Source organism: Anas platyrhynchos, chromosome 34 (genome assembly GCF_047663525.1).
Source record: "Anas platyrhynchos isolate ZD024472 breed Pekin duck chromosome 34, IASCAAS_PekinDuck_T2T, whole genome shotgun sequence".
NCBI classification, from domain to species: domain Eukaryota; kingdom Metazoa; phylum Chordata; class Aves; order Anseriformes; family Anatidae; genus Anas; species Anas platyrhynchos.
In genome coordinates this window covers 1,241,548-1,260,057 of record NC_092622.1, presented here as the reverse complement: position 1 = coordinate 1,260,057, position 18,510 = coordinate 1,241,548, and the positions used below count along the sequence as shown (strand labels likewise).

Genomic DNA, 18,510 nt, shown 5'->3' with positions numbered 1-18,510 from the left:
AAGAGCAGACTGGGTAAGCAGAAGATTAAGTAGCCCTTCTGCGTTTCTGCAATGACTTACTATTTTCCTGTGGACTTTTTCTGGCTTATAGGTATGTCTCTGTTTTCACCCAGCATGACTTTGTGCTGGATATTTCATCTTCCAAAATGTGCTATTACATAAACGTGGAAGTGGTTGCATTCCTCCCTGCCAGACAGTGGTTTTCAGAGCTTCAAACCATTGCCAGACATTGGATGTAGGAGGAAAAAGACAAACCAAAAGAAATAGTGCTTTCTTCTTTTGTCTCCTCTCAGTGTGATCCATAATGTTACCATCCAGTTACCAGAGCATTACCAAGCCTTGAAGTTTGGTAAGGGAAAAGTTGACTTATGGCATCCTTAAACAGGAATGACTCTTCCCCCTCTTCTCCATGCCTCTTTCCTCAGGATGCTGGTGGTCAGCAGATTGGTTTTCTACTGGGAAGCTGTGGGATCGCTTTGGCCCTCACCACCGAAGTTTGTCTGAAAGGGCTTCCAAAAACCCAAAATGGAGAAATTGTGCAGTTTAAAGGTTAGTTTGCTTATAGGCTCACTTTTGATTGTACTAACTGAACTGTCTGAAAGTAGTTGTCAAAAGCCTGAATGCATTTTGGAGAGGCAAAGTGAACAACTGTTCCAACAGCATCGCTTACTGTTGTGGGCTTTATGCATATGGTATAGATTGATTCATGTATCTGGCAGAGCTACCCTGTTGTTCTGGAATTCGTGATGAATCCACCTCAGCAGCCAGGGTTGTCCTCAGATCCCTTCAGTGGCATTTGGCAGGTTCAGAAGCAGTTTTATTAATGCTACAGCAAGCTATATTTAGAAATACTGCAGGGATCTTTCCTGAGTAGAGGAAGTGCCTTGTTGCCCACTGAACTCCCTGATGAGAAATGCCTTCTGGCTAGCAGCTTGGGTTGGATTGCTATTGTGCTTGCATAACTGAAGTTGGATAAACGATGGGGGGCTTTTGAGTATTCTTGCAGAATATAAATCCGTCACTAAATAAACTGGTATTAATGTTCCACTTTAATTTTGGCTCTAGGTTGGCCTAGACTCAAATGGGTTGTGACAGATTCAAAATACCTCTCCAAATCTCCTAAGGACTGGCAGCCCAACATCTCAGCTGCAGGAACTGAGCCAGCTTATATTGAGGTAAGTGGTGAATGGGGAATAGGAAGTAGTTCCTGTGAGCTGAATGTAATGTTCTAATCATCAGAGAGCGAATACCATCACCTCAGTACCTTAAACTTCTCAGTTTTTAGCCACTGAAGCAAGTCCTTCACTGTGTACAGCGTGCTGTGAAGCTTATTTTAGTTGTCAGTATTTTTGTGGCCTTTGAGCACTGCTTAAAAAGAATGGGAGAACACTGCTCTTGTTCCAGAGAGCTAGTAGTGGAGACAACTGGACTAGCTGAGATGGTGTACTTGATTACACAGATTTCTGTACCTACTTAAATCAACAGCACTTGGAATTTTCTGTCCTTCGTAGCAGAGTTTATTTTCATTTGTACATCCCAATAAGGCAGCTTCTAAGAATTGCAGTGGTTTAAGTAGTAACAGTAATTAGGCTATTCTAAAATTACCAATTGGCTTTCCAATTTACTTACAGGAAGAGAAGAAGATGTTCTGAGAAGTAGTAATAACAAAATAAGCACAAATACGTTAAATTACTATCTTCATCTCTGGGATTACTCTGAACAGATTTGATACCTGAACGACTATCTTTTCCATAGTGAACCTTGCTGATACTTTTCTACAAGCAAGGACTTTTTTGAGTCTCTCTCAGAGCTTTAGAGGAACAAAATTTTATTTAAGATGGACTCTGTGTTTTAATTTTCTTCATATTTGGGATCCAGATTCACACCATGACCTTTTTTCTTCTGCAGTACAAGACCAGCAAAGAGGGCAGTGTTATGGGTGTTACAGTGTCTCGGATCGCAATGCTATCTCACTGTCAAGCTTTGTCTCAGGCTTGCAACTATTCTGAAGGTAGGTGATGTCACAAGCAATAAAGGAATGAAGAAAAAGAAAGCTAATCTGTATATCTATTGAGTTCAACTTTATTTTTAGAGCTGTATGTCATAGTACTTTAAAATGCAGAGTATGTCTTTTGAAAGCCATCACTTTGATTTCCCCTGCTTCTGGGAGTCAGTGCTTCAATGATGTTCTCTACTCTCTTCCCTTGCTACTGCTCGTGCATAATGAGGTTAAGACCCTTTCTATTCTACTGATGTACATTACACGCTGGAATGTAAATTTCCTGCAGCTTCCTGGGATGTGTTCCTTCTCTTCAACTGCTGTTTGGTTGCCTTATTTTGCATAACAAGGAACTCTGACTAGTAAAATGTATAATCAGACAAACAAGGCTCTGTACTTGCTTGCTACTTGTGTACCTCTTGGAGCAGATCTGACAATAAAATGACAGATACGAATGTATACAGATTTGACCATAAATAATGGTTGCAATTGTCCAAGGACATTTTGCTTCAAAACTGCAATTTTATTTTTCCAGGTGAAACAATAGTGAATGTTTTGGATTTTAAGAAGGATGCAGGGTTGTGGCATGGCATTCTAACGGTGAGTTGAGCCTGTGAAGGCTTTCTGAAGCATTTCGTAACTCTTCGTAATTGCAGCATGTGAGGAGATGGTTTAAGGACCATTACCTACTAAGTCAGCCATACCAGAAAACTGTAGATCTGGTGGGAAGCGTAGAAGCATCCTCAGTAAATGTATGTGGATTTAAGGTGGGGGGGAGGGCTTTATGGGGGCCAAGGGTGACTCCTGCTTCTGCTTCTTAATATGTTTTATTAGCCCTTTGCTAAAAATCCTTTTCCTGTTTTTCAGAATGTAATGAACAAATTGCATACTATCAGTGTGCCCTACTCTGTGATGAAAACCTGTCCACTGTCATGGGTGCAGAGGGTTCATACCCACAAAGGTAACTGTGCACGTTCCACAACTTCAGCTTGAATATTTCAGAATAAACAAGCGAAGGGCATTAAAATCTAAAATGCTTTAGAGCCTATCTTCATGCTATTCAGTGGCAAATGGGCCAAAACACTAATTTATTTCTAAATATGCACAAAGTCCTAGTGCCACATGGACATCAGCAAACTGCAGAGAACTTGGAGACCTCACAGCCTGTGTTCATGAAATCTCATGAGATCAAAAAAATAGCTGAGCACAGAAAGATCCCAAGTCCTTAGCAAGGACATTCAGATGATGGTCACGATTCATGTGTCTTGGAGGAGAGGCTACAATAGTTGTAGACCCTGGCTGAGTTGGTGGGGGAAATGTCCTGCATACAATGCTGTTGTCTAGTTGGGTTTGCTGTTACTGCAGGCTCAAATACAGCTTGCTTGCTTTAGAGTATTCTTATAGAGTGTTTGAGTGTATATTCATGTAAAAACGACTCATGGAAAGCTTTTATTTGTTCTGATACCTATTTTTGTGTCGGATTGCAGCAAAAGTTGCTTTAGTCAAGTGTCGAGACTTGCACTGGGCCATGATGGCCCATCGAGACCAAAGAGATGTCAGTTTGAGCTCTCTGCGGATGCTGATTGTAACTGATGGTGCAAATCCCTGTGAGTATGCACATTCTGCTGTTACCACAAGAGAGGTTTCTCAGAGAGTTGTTACCATATGCTCAAATTGAACTCTTCTTGTAGTTAATTCCAAGAAGATCAAAGTTAGGGCAGCTGCCTAGTAACACAGAACTGTGGCTTGTGGTACTTGAATGCCAGGGCAATGGGTTTTCTGTGCTTTCATCCTCTGAGTACAAGTTGTGAAAGGTACTGCAAAGGCAGAAGCAGGAGAGTTGAATGGGAAGAGCTCTTATGCGTAAAACAGAATTCTGCTAGGCACAGTGAGATTGGTTTTAAATTGCTCACTGGGGATAAGGTAAAGGCTTTTGAGAAGAAAATTGAAGGGGAAAAAATACCCTGAAAGATCTGTAAGGAATGCTGCTAGCGAAGTGGCTAAAAAAATGTTCATCTAGAGGTACCAACTGGAAGGGATGCTTGGAATACCATTAGACCTGTTTTGATTATGCCCACTGTGTGGAAACAGACCCTACATGTCTGCTAATCATTGCAGGTTTGGAAAATATTTTAATTTTGTTGTACCATGAGTGTGTAACAACTCTACCAACTCCAGAGCAAGCTGGGGGAGGAAAGCAGACTTGTTCAAGGAGAGCATGCCTTTTCCCAAGTCGCGTTCAGTAGGCACTCCTTTGTGGCTGATATTTTGGGAGATGCTACGTGGAGTTTTTAGAAGGGATACAGTGTATATATATACTCTGCAAATACACTGGACTTATTTTAGGTTATTTTAGAGACAGTTTTTAAAATGTAACTATGTAAAGTCGTAGTTGCATATTTTCTTTCTTTCCAGGGTCTGTTTCTTCATGTGATGCCTTCCTGAGCTTGTTTCAGAGCCATGGGCTTAAACCAGAGGCAATTTGTCCGTGTGCCACATCTCCAGAAGCGATGACTATTGCAATACGGAGGTAATGGGCATAGAGCATTGCAGTCTGTTTGTTAGATTAAGTGATCCTGGCTAAGGTTTGTGCACACATCTGTTGGTCGTAGTTGACTTCAGCATGTAATAAGCTCCACTGACATTTACTGTGTGCGCTCGGGGTGTTCAAGTAGCTAAGTCGTTAAACATTTCTCCTAGCATGTAAGTGCTTTTTTCCCTCTAAGATGGACGATAGCTCAACAGCGCTTTTAAGAAGTGTGCACTGTTTTTTTCTGCTCTTGGTTTACACAGCCAGTGTGGTATTTTTGAATCAGAGATTGAATTTAATGTCACTTCAGACAGTATTTTTCACAGTTTTTCTGTCTATTGCTGCCTCCTGTAAATATATAGCACTAAAATCATCTGGCCTGGGAGCTGGTGTTTAACGCAGGTTAAGCTAAAGACCTGGCAGAAGAGTTGTGATTCACATGCACAAGAGTAAGATTTCTTACTGTGGTGGCTCTTTTGGGGGAAATCTCTGCTGCCATCTTACAGTTTTAAATCTGTTACGTAGAGAAAAGACACTGACGTAGGCATTCTTCTGTACTTGGATATCTTCATCAGAGCCTGATAATAGCTTGTATGTCTGATTTGGCATTTTGATTTGCGTGTCCTTCAAAGGCCTGGGGTCCCTGGAGCACCTTTGCCTGGAAGAGCCATACTGTCCATGAATGGGCTGAGCTTTGGTGTGATTCGTGTCAACACTGAAGATAAAAACTCTGCTCTCACTGTTCAGGATGTTGGCCACGTGATGCCAGGAGGTAAGAATACGCAGGAGTCCCCTGTAAGATCTTTTTGCTAATGCTCTAGAGCACTGGAAGATTTTAGAAAACGATGCAGTTGATATTCTCTCCCATATTCAGCCTCAGTGCTGCAGGAGTCCCCAGAACATGTTGTATTTGTTGTGGTTAAATATGTTAATTCCTACATAAGCCATAAAACCTTGGGGCCTTTTTTTCTAAACAATTTATAATTTATCCTAGGAATGATGTGTATAGTGAAACCTGATGGACCCCCTCAGCTGTGTAAAACAGATGAGATTGGTGAAATCTGTGTTAGCTCCAGAGCAGGAGGAATGATGTATTACGGGCTGGCAGGGCTAACAAAGAATACATTTGAGGTATGTATAGTCAAATGCGTGTTTCTTTCCTGTTTTTCAGTGTAGAACTGAGTCTTGTATGATCTCTTGTTTTTGTAACTGAACCGTTAATGTTTTTTAAAGACAGACCCTGAAAACCCTGTTGCAGTTAGACGTTTTCAGTGCAGAATCGTTGAGGGGAATGTCTTTCTACCCTCAGGCAAATCCACTTTGCCTCCAATGTCCTCCCTTCTGTTGCAGGTTATCCCTGTGAACTCGGCTGGCTCTCCAGTGGGTGATGTGCCATTTGTCCGTTCTGGCTTGCTGGGCTTTGTTGGACCGGTACGTAACACAGCTTTTGAGCTTGCCCTGCTGTGTTTTATTTGTGCTAATAGTCTAGAACTGTTAAAAGAAAATAATTTGGGTACAAAAGTATGTGTACATAGTTGCTAGCTGTGGATGACAAGGCAGTTGAGAGAGAATGTGTTTGAGCCAGTAAGAACCCTTCCTTTCTGGGCACGTTGTCATTACACTGCCTTATTGTATTGCTTCTTACGTTTTTAGGTCAGTAGTTCTTTTCTTTTAAAACCAAATGTAAGGATCTTTTGTATAGTGGCTCTGCTTCACGTGCTGGAGTGTCTTGTCTCAGCGAGTTGCTTGAATGCTTCTCCTGGTTTAGTTATAAATGGTGTAATTGAAGGAGAAAATATTTTATATAAATTCTGTTGCCTGTAATTTCAATAGCCAGATCCAAGTAATAGTTATAAAATATGCAAATCATCAAAGGCATTTGAATACCTGCTTTATATACGTTACTGACTGATACCCTTTTATCTTGCAGGGCAGCTTGGTGTTTGTGGTTGGAAAAATGGATGGATTGCTGACAGTTAGCGGGCGCAGACACAACGCTGATGACATCGTCGCAACTGGATTGGCCGTAGAGTCGATAAAAACAGTTTACAGAGGAAGGTTAGCAAAATAAACCTTGCCTCTTCCCATAAACTTCTGCATGTAATATAATGAAATGTGATTTTTACTGTGATCTCCAGTTTCTCTTCAGTAACTGGTTTGTTTGGTTAAGTCAGTTGAATTCATATGTTTTTGGTTTAGACAAAAGTTGGCCTGATCCTGCCTAACACAGGTCATTTATTCTGTCTGGCTTTTCTTCAAGCCTGTGTAATTTAGGGGAAGGAATTGAGTAACAAAATAAGTCAGCCACAGAGACACTGCAAAGTTTATTTCTCTGTCTCTGTAGAATTTAGTTTTAAGTCTCTGTAGTAGCTGGCTACTGGGTGATGCTCTGCAGCAAGGATGAGTGTCATTAATTTTCAAAGGTCCTTAATTTTATTTACCAGTTGTGGATCTAACTTTCTAGATCATCGAGAAGATTTAGAGCTCATATCTCTAAGACTTGACAGAAGGATTTAAGCCTCCATCACATAGAAAATGTTAAAGGTTTTTTTTGCATTGGTGATTTACCACAGGACTGTGATAGCAGGATGAGAGTTCAGGGGCCTTTGCTATGTAGGAATTTCATCAGAAGGTGGAATTAATCCTTTATTCCACAAAGTATTTCCTTTATGACTCAGTTTAACTGTCTAATGTTTTTTTCTGTGTATTTGCCCCATGGTTGTGGTGTCGTTTTGTTGTTGGTCATTTGTTTTTTACGAGCTTTGTCTTTAATCTGTTTCTCTGGTTGCCTACACCAAGGAGCAAATTTAACATTCCTGCCAATACTTCTCTCCCATTGTCCCTAGGATTGCTGTATTCTCAGTATCCGTCTTCTATGATGAGAGGATTGTGGTGGTTGCAGAGCAGAGGCCAGATGCATCTGAAGAGGACAGTTTTCAGTGGATGAGTCGAGTGCTGCAGGTAAGCCCAGTTATACAGGTGGATGAGGTGAGTTTGTGCAGCGTGTGGGCAGATCAGAGGCCACCAGCGTGCTACAGATGGAGAGAGCATAGGCTCATGATCCCTCTTGGCACAAGGTATTTTTACAAGGTTGCAAGCTGGGTACATCTGCTGTGTACAAGCTGTTCTGTTATATCCTGAAGGTCCTGGGAAAGCGTCCGCAACACAGAATAGCGTAAGCTCTGACAAAGTGATTGGCATTATGCTAGCAAGGAGACTGTGCAGAGAGACACAATTGCCTCTCGACGCTGCAAATGAGATCCAGTGCTCAAACGTAGCAATTCTGCTTTAAGGATTACATTGTGCTGGTGTTCAAAGTTAGGCTTTAAAGTTGCCCTTTTCTTTGAGATGTGTTTTCAGCAGGGAGACAGTGAACAGAGAATGGTTAAAACAGCTGAACAAGCATAGTCCTAGGAAAGTAAAATGAGTTGCAAACGCTTGCTTTGAGAGCTGCATGCACGCATGCTGTGAAGTATGCAAACTGGGGAGAGAAGTCAGGGAAGTACCTGGTGATGTGAATAATGTATTAGTTGCCTGAATGCTGAGGCGAGGCGGACAAAAAGGAACAGTGATGGCACAGAGGAGACAGATGGATGAAATCCTAAGATGAAAATCATATGATTCATCAAGCAACTGTGTATATTTTGAGAGTTTAGTCATGAAAGATTTAAAAATGGATTTCATGTATACAGAATGGACTATAAAGGAAGAGATGCTAACAAGCACTTAACTCTTACCATAGGGCTTGCTAATGTTACACAGGGCAGATGGAATGACAGTGACTTTCTCACTCCATTTAGTACTGTACAATGTAGGGATTTGTCTTGTGGTATGTCAGTGAAGCCAGTAACACTAGACTGTTTCCAGTAATACCAACGATTCAAGCGACAACCATCTTTCCTTTCTCTAGGCAATTGACAGCATTCACCAAGTGGGTGTATATTGCCTTGCTCTTGTGCCAGCTAATACATTGCCAAAAACTCCATTGGGAGGGATCCATATCTCGCAAACTAAACAGCACTTTCTGGAGGGCTCTCTGCATCCGTGCAACATCCTCATGTGCCCGCACACGTGTGTGACGAATTTGCCAAAACCCAGGCAGAAACAACCAGGTAACGTTTTGTTTAACATTAGTAAACTGAAGTTTACCACCTCAGACCTAGGAAGCTGTTTTTTTGTGTTACAACCTATGGCTAGGGCAGACTTGATGCTTCTCTTAGTGTCGATCAGGAATTTTGATTCCTGCCTCTGGGAACATTGGGATTGTCTCTGCTGATGAGGAGGAGAATAGCAATGCCTTCTGAACTGTATAAGTGAGATTTCATTACCTCTCTTCTCATCTGTGCCAAGGAGCAGTGAGAATCTTTGAACACCAAAGATTCTACAGAGAATCTTTGCACCTTTTGCTCTTCAACTGTTCACAGTTCTAGGCCAGCTCCTTATCATATGCATTAGAAGTCCTGATTCTGGCAGTGCATCCCAGACCTAGAGCCTCCTCTACAAAGCAGCACTTTTTCTTTTGTGTTAATTCCTTTTTTGGGGTAGAAGAAACTCAGTCTGCCTCGTAACAGAGTGACTTACCTTTTGGTCATACATGAGTCACTGTGAGGCCTCCCATCCTGTCAGCTTTTGCTTGTTTTAAACATTACCCTGCTGCAGATAATTTGGAAAGGCACCGTTGATAGCATGTGGGTGTGTTCCTGTGTTCTGATTCTTCTGTGGCTGTTCTTTGCCAACAGGTGTTGGCCCTGCCTCTGTGATGGTGGGGAACCTGGTCGCTGGGAAGCGTATTGCTCAAGCCTCTGGGAGAGATCTTGGTCAATTAGAAGACAACGATTTAGTTAAAAAGGTAAATCGGTATTTGTTGCAACTAAAGGATGGGAAAAGAGTTTGCCCTACAGCTGACTGCAGAGCAGCAATGTGAAGCAGACTTAAGTATTGCCTGTGAAATAGAAGCACTAGTGTTTAATTACCACCTCTTTGTTTCAGCACCAGTTCCTGACAGAGGTATTACAGTGGAGAGCTCAAGCAACTCCTGACCACCCGCTCTTCCTTCTATTAAATGCCAAGGTACAGTCAGTTTTTCTGAAGGTCCACAGCATGCTGTTCAGCCCAAATTTGAGACTGTTTAAGATCTTTGCTCACTGTAGTGTCCTCTACTTAGCCTCTGTGTCAGATATTGCCCTAGGATTTCTAACTTAAAATTTGCACCTCTGAACCTGTAGGCCATTGTCATCTTAATGACCATAATGGTTCAATGCTTCATTTTAAAACTGAACGTGTTTGTAGGTCTCACTGGTTCCTGTATGATTTAATGGTGTATCCCTGTTGAGTATATTCTGGCAAGGTTCTGGTGCAAGAAGACCTGAACTGACTCCCTGGAAGGTAGAATTTTCTAGAGCAGATCTAACTCTGTTTCTATCTTCTTGATATTGTAGTGGATAAAGAGCTCAATGAATGGCAGCAGTGCATAGGTATCAATAACTAGTAGCTATAGACTGAGGGTAGTAAGCAAGGTTTTCGGGTTGTTCTTTTGGTTTTGTTTGTTTTCTGTCTTTGGTTCCAACAACTGGTTTACTGCCACATTGTGCCAGCCCTTGTTTAAAACATTTTTGTCTCCTTTCAAGGGAACCACTGTGTGCACAGCCACCTGCCTTCAGTTGCACAAAAAGGCTGAGAGAATTGCATCAGTTCTGTGTGACAAAGGACATCTCAATGCAGGAGACAATGTGGTGCTTCTTTATCCTCCTGGTAAGCAAGTTTTAATAAGAGCTGCGTCCCACTGTGGAAATGCTACGTGGTGTTTCTTTGAAATCTCACTGAGATCTGGAAATATAGGAGAGATCGTTGAAGCAGCAGTACCTTAGGGACTACATAACTTGCTGATCTAGTTTTGACTCCACAGAGAGCTGTCCTAATGTCTTTCAGTTGCAGGATCAGGACTCAAACTTCGATTCTCTAGAGTTTTGGAAGAGCTGATTTGTACCTTCTCACTCCTGGAGAGATGCTGTGAGCTCTTGCTGTCTCCTTTTGTTCTAAGAACAAAAGCTTTAAAAACTTCTGTGGTTATCAAAGAACCTCTGGTATGATCTGCTCACTTCAAGGTTATTAGAAACGTGTGACCACACTGCATGTGCTGGAGAAATTGATTAATTAGTCTCCCTACCAGAGGCTCCTCAGCTCCTGGACTGTTCAGGTCTCGTTTGCCTGAAGTCACGCCAGTCAGCAGCTCTTCCTTCAGGGAAAGCATGTAGTTTGCTTCTGGTACAGAGTGGTGCCACCACCTTCAGCCATGTGGAAAAAGGACACTTCCTCCAAGACTGTTAGGTGCCTCTTCTACAGCAGGAGGCTGGGGGCAGGGGGCAGCGCAGTCTGCTGTGGCCAGCAGCACACGGCTTTATCACTCGGCGTGTGTAAGATGCTCACTGCTACCAAGAGGTGCTCTTTGGTGTTTGTACTTTCACTGCCAGAGAACTGTGTTTTGTCGTGACTTTGGAGTCATTTAACAGCTGGGACGTTCTTTTCTTGAAAGATAAATATTTTTTGCAGTCTTCTCTGCTTTCCCAGCCCCTTATCCCAAGCTTCTTAGCTTCCTTGTCACGCTGGCCTCAGTGTTTGGACTGCTTATGTCACACATCTGTGCCGTGGGAGTGACTAGCCTGTGTTCCTTTTTCTAATGAAAATTTTAACTGATGCTCAGAGAACAAGTACTCGGGGAAAGGCTGGCGTCACCAGGAAAGGCTGGTGTCACCAGGGTGTCCATCCACCAGCGCCGCATGCTACAGCCTGTCGTGTCCTTGCAGGCATTGAGCTCATCACCGCGTTCTATGGCTGTTTGTATGCTGGCTGCATCCCCGTGACCGTGAGACCACCTCATGCTCAGAGCCTCACTGCTACTCTGCCCACTGTGCGAATGATCGTGGAAGTGAGTAATGGGGCCGTCGCTGAGAGCGGGGCTCGAGCACTCTTCTTTTAGCCTCTCAGATTTGAACGGGTAACATAGCTGTCCAAACTCCCGGGCTGTTTAAATGACAGCAGTGACTGAAGCACATCTTACACCTGAAGGACAGTGATTTAATTCATAAGATGCAAGTGAGAACCGCCTCTCCTTTTTATGTGGCAACACAAATTGCCTTGAAACAGTTGGTTTCTGAGGGAAACGAACATGTGATGTTACCTCAAATTTCATATCGATGCTCCTTACTGGTGCAAATCCTGCTATTAGTTACTTTACAAGTTTGGTAACCTGAAAAGGATGTCTCTGCATTATAGCCATGGGGAGGAAGCTAGATTTAGGCTTTGTAATGTTTTACCTGGGCTAAAGGTCCTGCCATGCTTATTTGCATTTTAATCTGCATTTGGGGTTTTAGTGAAGGAAGTGTTGAAAATTAATGCAAGTCTGCTTGGGGAAACTGGCTACAGATGGTAAAATATATTCTCTGAATACCAAGTCTTGCAATGACAGTGTCTGCGGGATGTGCTTTTTGTCTTTTTCTTTTTTTTAAGCAAATGTCTATCTTTTTAGGTCAGTAAAGCTGCCTGTATTCTCACAACCCAGACCTTAATGAGACTACTGAAATCCAGAGAGGCAGCTGCTGCTGTAGATGTGAAAACCTGGCCAACCATCATCGACACAGGTGTGGTCCATGGACTTAGAAGACTTTTTCAAGTTCTGTGTAGGGATTATCAAAGGGAAACACTGCCCCTCACTGTAGATGTTAACCAGATGGCTCATACAATTTTGTTTGAATACTTAGAAACCGTCCAAGATATAAGATATCTGACCTTGTTTGCTCATCTCTCTTCTGCATTTTTTGAGATATAAATGGAACATAATTTTATTGAAAAATCATGTTGCAGACAACAGTAATTCCCTTATGACAGCTTCTCATGTCATGGTCAGCTTACCTTGTCTCCTTGTCTAGCACTAGAGAGTGAGCAACTCAGATAACATAATAAGCAGGCTATGTTTTTGCATTAAATGTGTCTCTTATTATGTAGTCATGTTCCATCCTTTGGCCTTGGAGGTTAAGAAAATAAAAGTAAAAGCATGTATTTAATGTTTTAAACACACAGAAGAGTTGGTTGGTCTCTTCTCCCTTTTTCTGAGAATGAATAACTTGCTACATGAGAACTTTGGCAAAAGGCTTCTCATGTACTAGTCTGTCTGTTTTGGAAAGAGAATTAATTGAAAGCTTTGTGGTCCACCTCAGCCTATTTGAAAGTTCTCCTTTCAAATACCAGTTGAGTATTTAAAAAATCAAATCTGTTTGTTCCTTTCTTGCACAGATGACTTGCCCAGGAAGCGGCTGTCTCAGATCTATAAACCACCTACGTCTGAAATGTTAGCATATCTAGATTTTAGTGTTTCCACAACCGGCATGCTTACAGGAGTAAAGGTACAGTAAAATGGTTTTAGAAGATGGGTTTTTTGGAGTCTTGCCTCTGCCTGATAATCTGAACCACCTCTCCTGCATACCTCCACCAAAACTGGCTTTTGTAGATTAAATAAAGACCTCACTTTTCTTCCAATAAAGCTATGGTTTTGCTGCACAGAATGCAGTATGACTGCAGGCTGAAGAATTAGTTCTGCTGTGCTGGAAGACAGGTCTCTACAGGGAGTATCAGGAATTCTGCTACTGCCTCCCGCTGGAGAGTAGCCTGTTAGGAGAGCGGTGAGGGATGTGAGTAGCAGAGCAGTGAACTTTGGCTTTCCGCTGCTGCACCAAAAGCAGGATAAGAATGCAGTTGATTGAGAAGATATGATGAAACGAAAACAAAAAGAAAGCCTTAGACTGGCATTAATGATCAGCTGGGGTCTGAGATACCTAAAGCTTTTAAGCAGTAGCTATTGGTATCGTAGTTTCTGGTTTACCGTGGCTCAGAGTGTTTTGCAGTGCTCTTCATCTGCTATGGGAGGTAAGAAGAAATACAGTTATTGAGAAGTGCTGTCAAGGCAAACCTCTCATTATCTGTCTTGATGAAGTCCTCTTTTGATGTTCTGGAATTTCAGCACAGTTTCTCTGTCTTTGCTGTTGCAGATGTCCCACGCAGCAGTGAGTGGCCTTTGCAGGGCAATCAAGCTTCAGTGCGAGCTCTACTCGTCGCGGCAGATTGCAATTTGTCTCGACCCCTATTGTGGATTAGGTTTTGTGCTCTGGTGCCTTTGCAGGTATGACCTTTGAGTGGAAAAGGGTGAAGATTAACTCAGCTGGTTTTAAGTGGGAAATGACAGTCCCCGTCTCTAGCTGGTGTAATTACAGACAGATATGTTGACATTACCAGAATGACTAATTTACAGTAAGAGGAGAATTTCTCTGTGAGCTGACAATGATATGTTCCCTTTTCCTGCAGATTAGCAAGTTGTTATCCTATCTTGATTATGCATATTTGTGCTGCTGAATATTACTGGCTCCAGAATGTTTCTCTTGCCTTTCTTCCTTGATTATATGTTGCAGTAAGGGAATTTTCTTTCTGTAAACTGTGTGGTTGAGCCAGTTCTCTTCCTTCACTCTGACAGTGTGTGTGCACGCTTGTGTGTGTATAAATTGTTATTCTTGTAAACTAAGTTGTATTTATAATTCAGTGTTGCTACCGAATGTGGGCATTGTAGCTATTATCAATTTGCTTCTGATCAGGGACCAAAAGCAGGCTGTGGGACCTAGCAGGAATGTGAGATGAAAATACAGTAAATATTAATTTAAGGATAACTACTTGCTGCAGAACAATATTCTCTTCTTTGATGTTCTTCACAGTGTGTATTCTGGACACCAGTCAATTTTAATTCCTCCTATGGAGCTGGAATCCAACCTTTTTCTCTGGTTATCTACTGTCAGCCAGTATAAAATAAGGGACACTTTCTGTTCCTATTCAGTCATGGAACTGTGCACAAAGGGACTTGGAAACCAAGTTGAAATGTTAAAGGTAAGAAATGCTTGCTAAATGTTATGTTACATAAAGTAATTAAACTGTTGTTGTAAAGCAAAGCGATACCATTGTTAAACACAACAGTACCGTGATGCACAAGTCCCCAGTCTACAGCTTGCTCAAAAAGCAAAAACAGCAAAAGAAATGTTTGGAGCCTCAGGAAATTAAAAGGATTGAAATAGAGTAAGGTGGATGTGTTGCAGTGTAGGTAGCACATTGCCAGCGAGTGTCAGAGACTGCTGGGCAAACCCTAAGGAGAGGATGCCAGCAGCAAAATGCTATGCAGAGGAATTGGTTATATAACAGTCTGCAGTGAAGGCTCAGACCAGCACATGATGTAAAGCACACACGTTAAATGCTTGGCTAAATAAAGGTGTTTTCTCTTGAGAGTTGAGAGGGAAAAAAAAAAAAAAGCTATGTAAAAGGCTTGAGGTAGCTTTTTGCATGGGTTTACTGAAATAATTTGTGTACTCCATTTACAAGGTTAAGGATTGGTCTTGTCCTGTTGGTTGCATAGAGTCCTGAAGGTGCTTACCTTGTCGAATGTCACCAGGCACACAGAATAATGCACAGGTTTGAACAGCTGACTAGTGCAGTTCAGTGCCCTCATGATCATGTCTAGAAGGAATAAGGGATTCTGGTCTAAGTTTTGTTGAAGACTTGGTGCAGCCTCAGTAAATGACTTTGCAGCCTCACTTGGTTTGGTTTCCATGTATATAAATAAGGAATGACAGATGTAATCTTATCTGAAAGGCACTGCAGAAGCACATGATGCTACACTATCTCTCAAAAGAAGGAGCAGTGTTGATGATTTTGTTTTAGCAGTATTTCTAGGCTCTAGTCAGACACATTTTATAACTACACATAGGAGCTGAAGAGAGGAAATGAACACAAGAGCAGAGTTTTTCTTGCATTTATAGAGTGATTTCTTTGGGATCTAAAGGATAAAAAGCAAATACCACTTTTTAGGTTCTGGAGCAGTGTGGCAGAGGTAATTAACACATACGGTCCTGTGCACTCATTTGTGTCTGCACTCTTTTCCAGTCACGAGGAATTAATCTGTCCTGTGTCCGGACGTGCGTGGTAGTTGCAGAAGAACGACCACGAGTTTCTCTCACTCATTCCTTCTCAAAACTCTTCAAAGACATTGGCCTGTCATCTCGTGCTGTAAGCACCACCTTTGGATCAAGAGTCAATGTTGCTATCTGTTTACAGGTAATGCAAGCACTTTCTAGTGCATATATTGTCACTGGCATCAGATTTCCAGATTCCATTGTATTCTGAAATGGTAAACTTCCTCATCTGCACACGCTCCTGTGCTGTCTTAGCATAGCCCCATGTCTGCTTTGTAGAGAACAGCAAGCGCAAGATTTAAGCAGCTTTTGTTTTCAGCTGCATCAGAAATACTCAAAACTACTGAAACATGGCATTAGAGGACTGTTTAGTTCCATGTAAACAGTAACTCTAGTTGCCCCAGAGCTGAGAGCTGAAAGTGCTTGGGCTGTTTTCCCCCTCAAGATGCATCTCACACTGTTGTTATGCTTAGTATAGAGAGAAATAGGCTGTATTTACTGACATGTTTCTTTGAGTGCAACTGCAAAGGTAGGAAAAAGCAGATATGAATTCTGCTGTGAGTATGAAGTTCCTGGAATGTTTGAACTCAGGCAGAGCTTGCATAAAATATTTATATTTTTTTAATATTTACTCTTCAGGGAACCTCTGGGCCTGATCCCACCACGGTGTATGTAGATCTGAAATCCTTGAGACATGACAGGTACAGTAAGTTTAAGTAAACTTACCAATAACTCATCTATATAAAATGTTGTAATGGTACTTAGCTATCACGCCTCTCAGTAGATTTCAGCTCTTTTCTTTTCCTGACAATGTTTTCTCTGATTTCAGAGTACGTCTAGTGGAAAGGGGAGCTCCTCAAAGCCTGCTGCTTTCAGAATCTGGGAAGGTAACTTCATGTTTTTACCTAGTGGCATGGCACACAGCACCTGATGACCATGCAGCACTCTTTATGCCCTTCATGATGTTGATGTGTAGCTAGGAAAGGTGGTCTTGTGGCTCTTCCAGACGGTTATTTTGGTTTATAATGAGCATGAAACTATTTGGATATTACTATTTTACAGCAAATGAATCATATCAAAAGTGTTGTCCACTGTATCCTTGAAATCAGGTTCCATTTGGGATTTACTGTAGCTCTTACTGCCTTCTTGAAATGAATTAGCAGAAGATGTTTGCAATAATTTTTAACACTGAAGTCTTCAAAATCAAGGTTTAGCAAAATCTGCAGGCCTATAATGCCTTTCCTGCGTGGCTCTGCAGATGTGAAATACTTCCATACTGTTGTAGTACCTGGAGTGTACATGCCCTAGCGTGTTTTTACATGTTTGTAATTTCCATGGGTGAATTCATGCCTTTGTGGAGGTAACTGAACAGCCTTTGTATTGTGGTTATGTGTGAAGGGGATTCTAATACTGATTGCATATTCCTTTTTGTGACCTTTAGATTTTACCTGGAGTCAAAGTAGTCATTGTTAATCCTGAGACAAAAGGACCTCTTGGAGATTCTCATCTTGGAGAGGTAAGCACAGATTTTACTTTTCGGATAGCTTCTCCTGTTGTCTGTTTCTTGATCTATATTCTCTCTTTTTAATTACGTAAGTTGCTGGTGAGTAGCAATACTTGTAGGCCTTTTTTTGTTGAATTATTGCTGGAGCATTCAGATTTAGGGGATGTTATTTTAGTGTTAAGTTTAAAGAAAAAGAAAACCTGCCAGAAATGAAGGCTTCTTCAATTCTAAATCTTACATGACTGGCTTCCAAATAGATCGAAGTTACATTTTGCTCTCCTTATCTGAATCACACACCAGTATATTTAATCTGTGTTGACAGATTGCCATCAATTGTTGGACTCACATGTTATAAAAATCCAGGAATTTATAAAAATTACTCAGACCTCAGTTTACAGTTATTAGGAGAGAGGATCTGCAAGATGCATTTTTGATATCCTATAGGATATTTGGGGGTTTGAGCTAAATGCAAAATATTTTTGGACCTGGAAAATCTTGTATATCTTTCTACCTAACTATAACCTCCTCATTACAGTTTATTATCTGCTTTATTTAAATACTCAAAACATGCACTGTTGTAGGGTGTAGATCTGACAGTTTTTCCACTTCTAATACAGATTTGGGTAAATAGTCCACACACAGCCAGTGGCTACTATACCATCTATGACAATGAAACCCTTCAAGCCGATCATTTCAACACTCGTCTGAGCTTTGGTGATGCTGCTCAGACCCTTTGGGCTCGGACTGGATACCTTGGTTTTGTTCGTCGGACAGAGCTTACAGCTGCCAGTGGAGGTACGGCAGAAATTAGTCTTTGTCTTTCACGTGGAGAGTTTTCTTTCACAGGGTGTAACAAATGAGTCCTGATCCATGTGTTGGGGTACAGGAGACCCTTGGTTGTAACCAAAATCCATTTATTGGCTGCCGTTTTCTGTTTTCATAGTATGCATACATTTCATTTCCCTTTTCTCCTCCCCAGAGCGCCATGATGCACTGTATGTTGTTGGAGCACTGGATGAAACTCTGGAACTGAGGGGATTGCGTTACCATCCAATTGATATTGAGACTTCAGTATCTCGAACGCACAGAAGCATTGCTGAATGGTAAAACAGCAGTGAAAAATGATTTTAGCCTAACCTAGATGGAATGTAGCAATTTTTATCCAAAGATGCAGGATTTAATGGGTGGAGTGCGGTGGCCAGAAGGCAAAGACAGACCCTTACTTTGTGTTACCATCAGCAAGTTGCGTTATCTTCATATCCATCTCTTTTCCCTTCCATAGATCAGAATAATACTGGGCTGAGTCTGTGAATCTCTTCTCACAAGCCTTAATTTGAAATAGAAATTACTATTTCCTGCTTTGTGGTTTAAAGAACCATTCATACGTGAGCTAGTGAAAGGCAGCATTTAGTTCGTTTGTCAAACCTGGTAGTACTGAGATGTGCTTGAACTAATCTTTCATACGTTGGGACTGGGT

The 18,510-nt window shown here is 41.6% G+C and overlaps 1 protein-coding gene across 4 annotated transcripts in view; it reads left to right on the top strand.

Annotated features, from left to right (window-relative positions):
• Nucleotides 1-18,510, top strand: part of DIP2B (disco interacting protein 2 homolog B) — a 68,064-nt gene that overhangs the window by 45,433 nt on the left and 4,121 nt on the right. For all 4 annotated transcript variants that reach the window (XM_038172614.2, XM_038172612.2, XM_038172611.2 and 1 more), the window contains 27 exons: nucleotides 426-549; nucleotides 1,066-1,175; nucleotides 1,909-2,011; nucleotides 2,535-2,599; nucleotides 2,867-2,960; nucleotides 3,487-3,606; nucleotides 4,415-4,529; nucleotides 5,162-5,301; nucleotides 5,524-5,660; nucleotides 5,880-5,960; nucleotides 6,460-6,587; nucleotides 7,376-7,490; nucleotides 8,440-8,641; nucleotides 9,269-9,378; nucleotides 9,519-9,599; nucleotides 10,157-10,280; nucleotides 11,333-11,454; nucleotides 12,055-12,166; nucleotides 12,819-12,928; nucleotides 13,571-13,701; nucleotides 14,285-14,453; nucleotides 15,501-15,671; nucleotides 16,169-16,230; nucleotides 16,359-16,416; nucleotides 16,971-17,045; nucleotides 17,651-17,828; nucleotides 18,013-18,136. In XM_038172614.2, the coding sequence (XP_038028542.1) occupies nucleotides 426-549; nucleotides 1,066-1,175; nucleotides 1,909-2,011; nucleotides 2,535-2,599; nucleotides 2,867-2,960; nucleotides 3,487-3,606; nucleotides 4,415-4,529; nucleotides 5,162-5,301; nucleotides 5,524-5,660; nucleotides 5,880-5,960; nucleotides 6,460-6,587; nucleotides 7,376-7,490; nucleotides 8,440-8,641; nucleotides 9,269-9,378; nucleotides 9,519-9,599; nucleotides 10,157-10,280; nucleotides 11,333-11,454; nucleotides 12,055-12,166; nucleotides 12,819-12,928; nucleotides 13,571-13,701; nucleotides 14,285-14,453; nucleotides 15,501-15,671; nucleotides 16,169-16,230; nucleotides 16,359-16,416; nucleotides 16,971-17,045; nucleotides 17,651-17,828; nucleotides 18,013-18,136 (3,161 nt within the window). The remainder of the gene's footprint in view (nucleotides 1-425; nucleotides 550-1,065; nucleotides 1,176-1,908; nucleotides 2,012-2,534; nucleotides 2,600-2,866; nucleotides 2,961-3,486; nucleotides 3,607-4,414; nucleotides 4,530-5,161; nucleotides 5,302-5,523; nucleotides 5,661-5,879; nucleotides 5,961-6,459; nucleotides 6,588-7,375; nucleotides 7,491-8,439; nucleotides 8,642-9,268; nucleotides 9,379-9,518; nucleotides 9,600-10,156; nucleotides 10,281-11,332; nucleotides 11,455-12,054; nucleotides 12,167-12,818; nucleotides 12,929-13,570; nucleotides 13,702-14,284; nucleotides 14,454-15,500; nucleotides 15,672-16,168; nucleotides 16,231-16,358; nucleotides 16,417-16,970; nucleotides 17,046-17,650; nucleotides 17,829-18,012; nucleotides 18,137-18,510) is intronic.